Source organism: Pipistrellus kuhlii, unplaced genomic scaffold (assembly GCF_014108245.1).
Source record: "Pipistrellus kuhlii isolate mPipKuh1 unplaced genomic scaffold, mPipKuh1.p scaffold_m20_p_15, whole genome shotgun sequence".
NCBI lineage: Eukaryota > Metazoa > Chordata > Mammalia > Chiroptera > Vespertilionidae > Pipistrellus > Pipistrellus kuhlii.
The window spans coordinates 46,750,783-46,763,770 of NW_023425460.1; the positions used below are offsets into that span (position 1 = coordinate 46,750,783).

Consider the following 12,988-nt stretch of genomic DNA (forward strand, 5'->3'; position numbering starts at 1 on the left):
GATTGTATGCCAGGCTCTGTTCTAAGCTCTTTACATTGTACAGACTTATTTAATCCTGCTAACAATCCTCTACAGGAGGATTTAAAATTTTTTTAATATGTTTTTATTGATTTTTTTATTTTTTTATCAGATAGAAACAGGAAGGGATAGATAGAAACATTGATGAGAGCAGCTGCCTCCTGCACGCCCCCTACTGGGGATCGAACCTGCAACCCTGGCATGTGCCCTGACCAGAAATTAGACCGGTGACCTCTTGGTTCAAGGGTCCATGCTCAACCTCTGAGCCACTGAAGGAGACCCATTTTAAACTACAATTATGGCTGAAGAAACTGAGGTAGCATTTATTATTTTTTTTTTTTTAGTTTAAAAATATAGAACGCTTCACGAATTTGCATGTCACCCTTGCACAGGGGCCATGCTAACCTCTGCGTCGTTCCAAGTTTAGCATGTGTGCTTCCAAAGCGAGCACTGAGGTAGCACTTGTTGAGTATTTATACATCAGGCATGTAGGACTTTACAGAAATTGTTTCCTTTAATCTCTATAGCTGCCCTAGCCATGGGCAACATTATTACCCTGGTTATAGGATGGGCAAACTGAGGCCTGAGAAGTTAAGAAGCTTCCCCACACTCACACAGGATAAGGTGAAGGCCCAAATCCTGGGAGTCCAACTGGAGCTGCCCTTTTTAAAAATATATGTTATTGATCTGTGAGTGCCTTGGGTGGGGCCTGGATGAGGCTGGTTGACCTATTTGGAAATGTCTTTTGTGTGAAGTGTATCATTGGGCATGTGGAGGTATTATTGATATGAGAAAATGCTAAGTAACTGATTTACTATCTGAAAAGGGATTTACTATTGGGGAAATGGAGGGAGGAAGAGACTGAACATAAACTGTGCACCTATGGAAGAGGACAATGGGGGATTGGGAAGAGGCGGAGGGTGGGGTGGGAACCTGGTGGAGGGGGGAAGAAATGAGGAACCTTTGTAATAATATGAACAATAAAGATTGATTTAAAAAAAAAAAGAAAAAATATATATATGTTATTGATTTTTTACAGAGAAGAAGGGAGAGCTAGAAACATGGATGAGAGAGAAACATCGACCAGCTGCCTCCTGCACACCCCTTACTGGGGATGTGCCACAACCAAGGTACATGCCCTTGACCGGAATCGAACCTGGGACGTTTCAGTCCGCAGGCTGCCGCTCTGTCCACTGAGCCACACGGTTTCGGTTGGAGCTGCCCTTTTTACAAGGTTCACTTAAGAGCAGGTAGTGCTGGGGGGAAGGAGGGGCTTTGAAACGGGACGTGCTAAGCTTTGTTAACCCCTATAGGGTCAATCAAGAGAGGTAAAGCCTGGCCAGCTGATGTGGCTCAGGGGTTGAGCGTCGATCTATGAACCAGGAGGTCACGGTTCGATTCCTGGTCAGGGCACATGCCGGGGTCATGGGCTTGATTCCCAATAGGGCGTGCAGAAGAGAGAGAGAGAGAGAGAAAGAGAGAGAGAGAGAGAGAGAGAGAGAGAAAGGGCCCTTGCCTTGTGAACGAGGAAGCTGTTGAGAATTGTTGGGAGCCCAGTATCAGAGCTGCTGTGAGCCAGCAGGGCACCCTGCTGCAGGAGGAGGGAGAGAGAGACAGGCCACCCAGGTACTCTCAGAGCCGCCCTCCTGCCCCATGGAACAGGCCCCGGTGGGAGGCACTGTGTCCCTTCGCCATTCCAGCTTCTCCCTGGTGATGGGCAGCCTGCTGGGACTAAGCTTCTCCACCTCCCGCCACGAATCCCGTTGCCCTGGGCGGGCAGAGGTGGTGTCCTCCCAGCCTCCAGGACTAAACAGCTGGGGTAATCCTGGAGCCAGAGGAGGGACTCTGCATAAACAGGGTTTTTCCAGGGCTGCATACCAGAAGCCTAGAGCATTCATCACACACAGCAGTAACCACTTCAGTGCGAGGAGGACATCAGATTGCAGACAAGACGGCCTTATCTTTCATGGCTCATTAATTATAACCCAGAACTTCCTAAGACCCTCTCAGCCACATTAAGCCTGCTTTCTCCGGCATCGGGGTCTAGAGAAGAGGAAAACAGCCCTTCGCCGGCAGCACTAATTGGCCGTGGCGTCTGGGGGTTTGATTCCTCCGTAATGAGGCCTCTTTCCTCTTCGGAGGGTTCTTTAATCACCGCACGCATGGCCTCCCTCCCCCGTCCCCGGACTCTATCCCTGGTGGCTGCCCATGGGGACGCCTTGTGAGGAGAAGAGGCACTTTCGGTCCTAACTGGGGTTTCTGGCTGGAAAGGCAACTGTTGAGGTTGTTAACCTCGGAGGCCTGGGTCTGCAGAGTCAACGGAAACGTGGCCGAGGACCCATTCCTCTCGTGGGAAGCAGCCCTGCCAGGGGCCTTTGAGATCCTTGCCTGGGACAAGAACCTGCCAGCATTTCATCGCAGTACAGACACCCCCAGGCTTTGGTGGGTAAGCCCTCTCCGCATTATACTGCACAACTAGACCAAGAGACCGAGGAATTTCAAGTTCACTGGCTGGGAGCAATCTGGTGGAACGGACACCATCCATTTAGAGCGAGGTACAGGCGAGGACACGGAGACACACGGAGGTGAGGGGTCTGCGTGTGTCCAGGGGCCCTGGGAGGGGCAGCGTTGAGACAGCCAGGCGGGCATCTTATCTCTCACTTAGCGCTCTTTCCTCCACATCACTCTGATCCCCTTGATGGGCGTATTTGGGGGTGGGGTCCTAGGGCATTCCTTACTTTGGGCATAAATTCCCATGTCCTCCTATTGACTTCCGTTAGAAGAGACCAGAATGCTATTTTTTTAAAAAAAATTAATAAATCTTTATTGTTCAGATTATTACAATTGTTTCTCTTTTCTCCCCCATAGCTCCCCTCCACCTAACTCCCACCCCACCCTCTGCCCTTACCTCCCCTGCACTGTCCTCATCCATAGGTGTACGATTTTTGCCCAGTCTCTTCCTGCACCCCCATACCCCATTTCTCTTGAGAATTATCAGTCCACTCCCTTTCTATGCTCCTGATTCTATTATATTCACCAATTTATTCTGTTCCTCAGATTTTTAATTCACTTGATTTTTAGGTTCACTTGTTGATAGATATGTATTTGTTGTTCATAATTTTTATCTTTACTTTTTTCTTCTTCTTACCAGAATGTTATTTTTAAGGCAGAATCCCAGCCACAAATAAAAGTAGCCGAAAGCCAAATAAAGATTCCCAGATCTGCCCAGCCCGGTAGTTCAGTGGTTGAGGGAGGACCTGTGACCCGGGAGCTCACGGTTCCACTCCGGTCAGGGCACAGGCCTGGGTCGCGGACTCCACCCCCAGTGTGGGGTGTGCAAGAGGCAGCCGATCAGTGATTCTGTCTCATCAATGATGTCTCTCTCTCTCTCTCCCTCTCTCCTTCTCCCTTTTTCTCTAAAAGCGATAAAAATATATTTTTAAAAAAGTTCCCAGATCTGCCCACCACGTGATTTGTGCATTTGGGTTTTTGGCGTGGCTTACCCACCGCCAGACCTTACAAACAGCAGCTCCCAAATCTGGTGGCCTCGGCGAGCAACTCCAAGAAGGAGGGGTGCATCCCTCGTCGGGTGAGGGCCGGGGAGGGAGGCGGGGTCCAGGCCCGCCCCGGCCGGGGTTCGGGACCCAGACTTGGGAGGAAGGCGGGGCCGGGAGGTCAGGCGGCCGGGAGCAGTAGAGAGGGCGGCCTCCCGCCGCCTAGAGGCGCCCTCCGCGCGCCGCTCTGCCCCGCGCCGTCTCTATGGCGGCCGCTCGGCTCCCGGCGCGGAGAGGGATGAGCGCGGGCGGCGGCGCGGCGCCGGCGGCGCGGGCCCGGGAGGCCAGTCCCGGGGCGGGCGGCTTCGCCCCGTCGGCGCTGGGGACCCGGGAGCAGTGAGTGCGGCGCCCCCGGGTGGGGGACGCAGGGCTGGCGGCCGGGGGCTCGGAAGCTGGGGAGCCGCGGGGACCCGCCGGGCCTCCTGGGGCGATGGGGGGACTGGAGGGGGTTGACCTGCGGTGGGCTCGGGGGTTTGGGGTCCGGCGCCCCGCTCCTGGGAAGGCCTTTAGGTCCGGACCCTGGGGGCGCCCAGGGGCGGGGGCAGCCGGGCGGACCCGGCGGGATTGAGCTCCGAGGGAGGAGCGGGGTTCCCCGCGAATGACCCGGGGGGGGGGGAGAGGGACCTGCCTGGAGCGGAGGCCGTGAGCATAGGAATCGGTGGTGGAGGGTTGGGTGGTGGAGGGGCCGGTGAGGAGGACAGGGGACTGGGGGGGGGGGGGTGAGAAGGGAGAGGGGTGCCAGGGGGGGCAGTAGGAAGAAGAGGGGGTGACGTAGGGGAGCGAGGACTGGACTGAAAAGGTGAGAGTAAATCTTAACGCATCCTGCGAGCTGAGCTTGTCTTGGGTGAGTTCCATTGTCTTGGTAGAAAAATCCCTGTTTCCCCACATTTTAAACGGGAAGTTTGGACTTGTGTTTGGGACTAAGGGATCCTCGAACAAATACTTGTGTGTGTTTTTTAAAGCTAACACAGCCTTTTCGTGTGTCACATGTTGTTCTAAGACCTAAGTGCTTTACCTGTGTAAGCTTGTGATGCTAGTCGGTCTATCTTTCATTTTTCAAACACTGAGATGTTGAGATTTGAGTTATTGTGAACTCATTGATAACACGAATGTATTTTAATTATTAAAAATAAGTATTAGTTTATTTAAAAATATATTTTTGTTGAGTTCAGAGAAGAAGGGAGATGGAAAAGAGATAGAAACATCAATGATGAGAGAGCCGAAATTGGTGTGGTTCAGTGGCTAGAGCATAGGCCAGCATACTGAAGGGTCCCAGGTTCGATTCCGGTCAAGGGCATGTACATTGGTTGCAGGCACATCCCCGGTGGGGGGTGTGCAGGAGGCAGCTGATTGATGTTTCTAACTCTCTATCCCTCTCTCTTCTCTGAAAAATCAATAAAATATATATATTTTTTAAATGATGAGAGAGAATCATGGATCAGCTGCCTCCTACACGCCCCCTACTGGGGATCGAACCTGTAACTCCGGGCACATACCCTGACCTGGAATCGGATGGGTTGAGCCACACAGATGGGGCATAAACCTCTGTCATCTATTAGAAATATACGTTTAATTCCGTTTAACTGAAGAACCTTGCTTTGCATTTGATTATTCCTGTAGTTGGGATGCTGTGTATGCGCGAGAACTGCACACTTTCCAAGAATATGGAGACACGGGAGAAGTCTGGTGAGTTACAGAAAACAGTGGAATCCGGAAGATTGTGTGTGTGTGTGTGTCTGTCTTTATGTTTTAAGTTGTATCCCAAAGAAGATAGGCTGAAAATCTTGGCAACCTTGAACCAATTCTGGCTTTAGTTGTTGGATTTAAAGAACCTCTGTCTTTTAATGACCCGGATTTAAACTTGATGATAGTATTAGGAAATTACTCTCTTCCTACAATTATCCTTTTAAAATAAGCAATAAAATGTTGAGCCATCAATACATACAATTGTCAATGCTGATGGAGAGAAACATTAATAAGTAATATACCAACCTTATGTATTCTGTTTATTCTTTGGTGTGTCTTTTCTAAATAATAGTAAAGATGAAGCTTAAGCAGTCACAGTTAATACCCTTTACTTTCCAAAATGGCTTAATGGAGTATATGGCTGATCTGCTTCAATGGATTATCGTTGTAACTTGGCTGTATATCCTTCTTTAAAAAAAAAAAATAAAAAAAAAAATAAAAAAAAATATATATATATGTATATATATATTTTTTAAATATATTTTATTGATTTTGTACAGAGAGGAAGAGAAAGAGATAGAGAGTTAGAAACATTGATGAGAGAGAGTCATCGATCAGCTGCCTCTTGCACACCCCCTACTGGGGATATGCCCGCAACCAAGGTACATGCCCTTGACCGGAATCGAACCTGGAACCCTTCAGTCCCCAAGCCGACGCTTTATCCATTGAGCCAAACCGGTCTCGGCTATATATATATATTTTTAAATGTTAGCTTTTTAAAAAAGATATATTTTATTGATTTTTTTTACAGAGAGGAAGAGAGAGGGATAGAGAGTTAGAAACATCGATGAGAGAGAATCATCAATCAGCTGCCTCTTGCACACCCCCCATTGGGGATGTGCCCGTAACCAAGGTACATGCCCTTGACCGGAATCGAACCTGGGACCCTTCAGTCCGCAGGCTGACCTCTGTCCACTGAGCCAAACTGATTTCCGCACCCTCTGTTGTTTGATTAACCAACTCTCTGTTTCTGATAGGTTTGGAGAGGAGAGTATGAATCGACTCATAAGGTGGATGCAAAAACACAAGATCCCAATGGATGCTTCGGTGCTTGATATTGGAACCGGAAATGGTGCTCTCCTGGTTGAACTTGTTGGTACTTTTATTATTTGTGTTACAGCCCAGTTTTAAAGTGAAAATTAGAAAACTTGCAATGGAGGATACTAGCCATTTAAATTAAAGTGGTAAAGCAAGCATACCACCTGCTTTGAGAAGTCACAGGGTATTAAAGGGAGGCCGCCTGGACGGGGTGAAGGAACTAAATGAAAAGCTACAGGATCCGAGTCCTATTATGAGCATAAATTTGCTCATAATTTTTTTAAATTTAAAAAATTAATGTATTGCAAAATTGACTCTCTTTATTACAGTTTTGTGAATTTTAACACATGTAGAGATTCATGTAATCATCACAGGATACAGAGTAGCTCCTCCCAGGAACCTCTCTTCTGCCATCTGCATGGGCACACCCTTCCCCCCAGGTAGCCACTCGTCAGTTTCTTATAGCTGGCACTTAGTCAGGTCATGTTTTTCAACCCATTCTTACAATCTCTACCATTTATTTATTTAATATATTTTTATTGATTTCAGAGAAGAAGGGGGGCGGGAGAAACATCAATGATGAGAATCATTGGTCAGCTGCCTTCTGCACGCCCCATACCGGGGGATCAAGCCCACCTGGGCATGTGCCCAACCACTGAGCCATACTGGCTGGGCTAAAGGGGCTTTTAAATCAAGGACTTATTTCATATGCAGTAAATGTAGTCATATGGTTTAATTGTATTAAGTAAAATTTATGCTCGATTTATGTGTGTGAACCAGAGCATGTTAGCATCAGAAGTTAACACTATACTTTTCTGCTTGAGGGCAGAAATGTACATACAAATATTCTCATTGGCTTTGAGAAATTGAATGTCCTTTTGAAAAAAGAAATAAACTATAAAAGCAAAGGATTTGTCACATTCTGTAGATTTAAATTTCCAGTTTCTGTTTTGATTCTACATAAAATTTAAGCATTATAGATTATTGGATTGTATACATTACTTGATCTATTCAAAGTGAATGACAGTCCCAGTCCTAAAGGGATATTATTAATATAATTCATAGGCAAAACAGGATATTAAAACATTTTAAAACTAAAGTATAAAATTGCTTCTTTGTCTTTAGGCAAAGCTCGGTTTCTCTAACATTACTGGCATTGATTACTCACCTTCTGCGATACAGCTTTCCAGAAGTATTATAGAGAAAGAAGGGTTATCTAACATTACGTTGAAGGTATTACTTACATTACTATGTTATTTTTATTTCTAATAAAAGTTATAAAATTTAAATGTTTCTAATGTATGTCAATCAGACAATCCAAAATGAAATAATGTTAAGAACCGTATTAAACTTCTTAGTCTCGTCAGCTAGGGGAAGTCATTTTCCTCCTCGTGTGCAAGTGTGCGCATCCCTCCCCACTTCCTTGTGTCTGCAGACACACAGGTAATACCTGAGTTTGAGTTAACTAGATCAGAAAGTTGGAAATGTATAAAGCGGGATAATGCCACCAAAGAATACTTGGGTTATTTCTGTGATCTCTGAGGAGATGATGTGTCTGGCATTTATATTTCTAGCTTAGGCATCTTCTCTGAGCTCTAGCATTTTGTAAAAGCTGCTTTTTTACAGTTCCACCTGGATAGCTAATAAGCTCTCAATTAGTCCAAAATGATACTTAAACCTGCACCTGCTCCCCCCCAAGTCCCTTCCCATTTCTAAAGATACCATCATTTATTTTCCAGGTGCACTAACCCAAACCCAAAGAGTCTTCCTGGATTCCTCTTTCCCTCCTCATCCCAGGGCTGAGTCACAGCTCTGCTTCTCAAACATGTCAGGCCTGTCCTCCAGGCGCCATCCCCGCTGCTCTCTGCCCACAGTCCTTTTGCCCGGATATGAGCTTGTGCGGCTCCTCCTCCTCCTGCGTCTCGGCTCGGAGGTTGCCCCAGACTTAGGCCTTTCCTGACCCCCTTCCAGAGCAGTTCTCGCCCCTCAGCCACTCTCCCCGTGAGAGAACAGACAGTGTGTTCTCATGAGTGAGCTTTTCTCTCCGGTTTGCGGGTACATTCCCAGGGCCTGAAAAACTCCTGCACTTAATGGATGTCTATGAAATATTTGTTGAATAAATGTGTACTTTCATACAGGCATTTAGGATAGCGAATTCTCCAAACTTAGCTCTTAGGAGCTGTAGCCATTAGTGCTTCTGGTACAGTGACTACTGGGGCGGGAGGGAGAGGAAATCCATGATACACACATAAGGGCTCATTTTCAAGGCAGACACCAAGGGCGCTTTGGGTAATACATTATGGCTAGTTAGCTTCTGTGAATAATCAGCTAATCGTGTGGTTACTTTTTCAAAGTAGCTTTTCAGAATTAAGTTTATTGGCAGATTACTTTGGAAGGCAGCTCTGCTCACCACTATACCACCAACGCTATTGGCAGATTACTTTGAATAATTTATGAAATGGGGCAGCTCACTGTTTCAAGTGCCTATAATGCCATCGGTTATTGAAACGAAGGCGGTGCCGGGGAGTCGGATTCTAAAGTGAGTGGCGTTTATGAAGTTAAGTGATTGCGGTGGAAACAGCCATTGAACTTCGTAAGCTTCATGCTGGTCATTACGTCCCTTCGTTGCTCTGTTAGCTGCTGAGTCAAAGCAAAAGAACTTGCATTTACCTTTGACTTCAGGTAATACAATCTGTCATCTTCGCTGAAAACCATCTTATTCCCAGTGGTCTGTCTGAGCTCCCGGGATTGTTGTCATTTTTAGGAATAGCTCAGATACTCCGCTTTTCAGCAGAAGTCCCCGCGGGCTCTGGTGCGAGCTGGCGGACTGGGCACCGCACCTGACTTTGATTTGTTTCCACGTCTTATAGCTGTGGAATGTCCAGGAAACACCGTCTCTCACTAATCTTAGCTTTCGTGATCTTGGAGCACATAAAAGTGACTGTGAAGTTGGAAGTATGTTTTCATGTGTAAAAGGCCATGGGAACGAATGATGCTTTTACGGATCACTTTGAAAGCCGGAGAAGACGGTGTGGCGGTGGTTCTCACCTCGGCCCGTTCCTCGTGCAGGTGGAGGACTTCCTGCATCTCCCCGAGGAGCTGTCTGGCTTCCAGGTCTGCGTGGACAAAGGGACCTTGGACGCCATAAGCCTGAGTCCTGACGGAGCCACCGAGAAGAGGAGGCAGTATGTGAGCGCGCTCTCCAGGGTGCTGCGACCGGAAGGCTTCTTCCTGATCACCTCCTGCAACTGGACCGCGGAGGAGCTGCGGAACGAGTTCCGGGAAGGTACTGGCCGGGCTGTGGGAGTGTTTCCTCGGGAGTAAGGCCTGCACCCGGCTTCCCCGGAGCTGCCGCGTTTCCCCTCCTGTCCGTGGGAATTGCCGGCTTTTCTCTGTTCATAACTTGGTCATGCTTTTCACTTACATGCAAAGAGCAGAGAGGTGATACTGTTGGGATCCAGAGTCCTGTGAAAATTTCCAAGAAATCCCTGCAGTTAAGCACTAAACTTTATGAGCCCATAAACATGGAGTTCGTTCTTTAAGCTGCATAATCTCTGACTTGGAAGCAAACAAAGAAAGCTCATGCTCTGTGCTCCCGCCTTTACCCTGGCTGCCAGCAGCCGCGCAGACGGAAGCAGTGTTCCTGAAGCCTTGCATGCGTGCTAATTTCATACATGTGTCTTTCTAGTGGCCAGGGAGGTGTTTGTGGGACCGTGCTAACATCGCAGACACTGCACACGGACTCGGTGGTAGAAATCTGCCTTTTCCAGGTGGCTGGTGCCCGGACGGGCTCCTCTCTGCCCCAGGGCCAAAGAATAATGGGCGCCGTCTTCTGAGCGGGCTTTTGTGAGAATTGAGGGGATTGTCTGCTCACCAATGGTTTTCGCTCTTTGGCATGTTCCTGGCGTGTTCTCTGCGACTCCGTGCCTGCTGGTTCATTCCTGTCGAGCACGGTCTTTCTGGACAAGTTCCCTGAGAGTTCACCTCTGGCCATGGCTTGTTTTTTCCTTAGAATCCTCTCGGCTTAGGAGTGAGGGTTCAGAGGAATGGGGATTTTCAGGTTGGAGCCTAAGTGATGGCACTGCTTTGCGGTTAGGTTTTGAACCTCAGTTCTAAGCTAAGGGAAGTGCTTATGGGCGGAGTGTGCACCTAGCTCAGAGGTGGCTTATGGGGTTGAGGGGTGAAGGGTGGGGCTGAGGGGTGAGGGGTGAGGGGTGGGGCTGAGGGGTGAGGGGTGGGGTGAGGGGTGGTGGTGAGGGGTGAGGGGGAGGGGTAAGAGGTGGGGTTGAGGGGTGTGGCTGAGGGGTGAGGGTTGAGGGGTGGGGCTGAGGGGTGAGGGGTGAGGGGTGGGGGTGAGGGGTGGGGCTGAGGGGTGAGGGGTGGGGCTGAGGGGTGAGGGGTGAGGGGTGGGGGTGAGGGGTGGTGGTGAGGGGGGAGGGGGAGGGGTAAGGGGTGGGGTTGAGGGGTGGGGACACTGAGCACATCCTGTGCGCACAGGGGCTCCAGCAGGTTCACAATGTGCAACCTGCAGTGTGTGAGGCTGGACATTGAGCCGGTGGCTTCTTGGCTGTTGCCCCGGGAAGCAAGAAGCCCCTGTGATTTGCGGTCTTTATTTCATGTCATTAACTTGATTACCTCCCACGGGAGGCGCAGTTCCTTTCGAACCGCCCAGGCCGGGTCCATAGGCCTGCCTTCCGCCTCCTGAGGCCGCCGCCGGTGAGTGCTGGGCGGCGCTGGGCCGGGCAGCCTGTGTGTGATGAGGAGCAGGCCTGCTGTGCAGAATGCTGCGGGCTCGTGCTGAGAACTCCTGGCCATGTCCCTAACTCAGGTTCCGTTTTAGAGCAAAATGTGGAATTTTAGTAAGCGAAATGAGCCCTGGCTGGTGTGGCTAAGTGGATAAAGCGTTAGCCTGTAGACTGAAGGATTCCGGGTTCAATTCCAGTCAAGGGTGCACACCTGGGTTGTGGGCTCCATCCCCAGTGTGGGGTGTGCGGGAGCAGCCGATCCGTTTCTATCTCATCACTGATGTTCTCTCTCCCTCTCCCTCCTCTCTGAAATCATTGTAAAAGAAAAACACATATATATTCAATAAGTGCAGTGCTGCCACAGGAAGTGAGAGAGAAATAGTGACGTCAGACTGCAGACGGCGCCAGAGCCTCTTCTGAGCGTGGTCTGGAGGATGGGAGCCGCCCTGCCCTCCCCCACCCCACGCAGCCTCTCACGCCTCAGGACCTGCGCCTGGTTCCTTTGCTCAGGGGAGGGCTTGCTACGCAGCCTTTACGGTTCCTTCTTTATTGGAAACGTAAATGTTATCAAACCACTGAAACGAAGCGTGCATTTCTCCTTTACAGCCTGGTTACGTAAACATTAGTGCTGTCATTTGATCTGTTGAGGATTCCTTGAAACATTTGGCAGATACTAGATGTTCTAACTTAATGTCCAAGGAACTTGTCTTTCTTACAACTGAGCGAGCAGGTGGCGCCGGCACAGGGGTGCGAGGGGACGGGCCGGCCCGGGAGGCGGAGGAACGGGTGCCTGAGAAGCCGCCTCTGCAGTGGTTTTCAGTCTGGTCTGTTTCTTGTTCAAGTCAGTGTCCCGGGTGAAGACACATTGCTTACAGGCAGGAGAACTGGGAATGCCGTCACATTCCGAGTGGAATCGCAGTTTTAGAAAGGGTTTGAAGTCCACTGTTCACACGGCTGTTGCTAACTGCAATTCAGTCCTAATAAGAGTGTTTGGATTTTGTCCGGCAGGATTTGAACTTTTCGAAGTGTTGCCAACACCCAAGTTCAGCTTTGGAGGCCGGTCTGGAAACACTGTGGCTGCAGTGGTTTTCCAAAAAACGTGAGGTTTTCCGCTGGCCATGCGCAGAGCTGGTAGAGAAGCCACAGCAGCAAACGGGAGGAGATGCAGGCCGTGACGGCTCAGTGAGTACACAGGCTGCACATGGCGCGGACACAGGGCCCGGGCGTGCGGCGACAGCCTGAGCCAGCCAGCGTAACTCCAAATGTTCTCTGTGTTTGAAATGTAAATATTTTTCTTCTTGATTAAAACACTTTCCTGTACCTGCTGACCAGTTGACAGCTTGAAAGCAGTAAATGGATTTACAGAAAGCCTGCATTCCTGACTTTTGTGCCCCGGGAACAGTGAATTGAAGATAGCTCTGTGTTAAGATTTCCAAACTATTCCAGGGCCAGAATGATAAGCAAAACAACTTTATTAGTGTTCTATCCGAGTAGGAAACATCATGAGCCTACTATTTTGGGTTGGATGGTGGTTATTTAAAAAAAATTGTGTAATATCTGAGAAAACCTCTAACCTTCACGTTTATAGTTACACAAAATTCGGGATTATATCGGTTGACCAGAAATATAATTGAGGCTGAATTTTGTGGCTGGGGGCACTCTCTCCGCTGTGAGGGAAAATAGGAAGCAGGTGAGCAAATAGAAAGACGGCTAAGGTACAGGTACCGGCCTGCACCATGCTCTGTTACGTATCTTATCTTTTCCGTGTTCTCTTGTCTTACTGAGTCTTCCCAGGGTTCCCAGGCAGGCCTCCTGCTTCCTGCTTCTGCGCATCAGCAGCTCGTGCAGGTGGATCGGGCTGTTCTCTGGCGCTGACTGAGGCCCGCA

General features: G+C 49.0%; 1 protein-coding gene and 1 non-coding gene across 6 annotated transcripts; one reads left to right on the forward strand and one right to left on the reverse strand.

Moving 5' to 3' along the window:
* Positions 1 to 365: 365 nt before the first annotated feature.
* LOC118719645 lies at positions 366 to 469 on the reverse strand. Its single transcript, XR_004988210.1, has one exon. It is a non-coding gene; the product is annotated as a U6 spliceosomal RNA (small nuclear RNA).
* Positions 470 to 2,531: 2,062 nt separating this feature from the next.
* EEF1AKMT2 (EEF1A lysine methyltransferase 2) lies at positions 2,532 to 12,469 on the forward strand. Of its 5 annotated transcripts, none has more exons than XM_036439348.2 (6): positions 3,753 to 3,908; positions 5,193 to 5,258; positions 6,296 to 6,410; positions 7,482 to 7,589; positions 9,426 to 9,642; positions 12,110 to 12,469. In XM_036439348.2, exons 1-6 carry the CDS (start codon positions 3,778 to 3,780, stop codon positions 12,202 to 12,204), a joined length of 732 nt encoding a protein of 243 aa, XP_036295241.1. In that variant the 5' UTR covers positions 3,753 to 3,777; the 3' UTR covers positions 12,205 to 12,469. The 5 variants fall into 5 exon arrangements, with proteins under 5 accessions (XP_036295243.1, XP_045438154.1, XP_045438155.1 ...); XM_036439349.2 differs by having other exon boundaries at positions 3,834 to 3,908; positions 6,296 to 6,414; XM_036439350.2 differs by lacking the exons at positions 3,753 to 3,908; positions 5,193 to 5,258 and adding an exon at positions 2,532 to 2,543 and having other exon boundaries at positions 6,296 to 6,414.
* Positions 12,470 to 12,988: the final 519 nt, after the last annotated feature.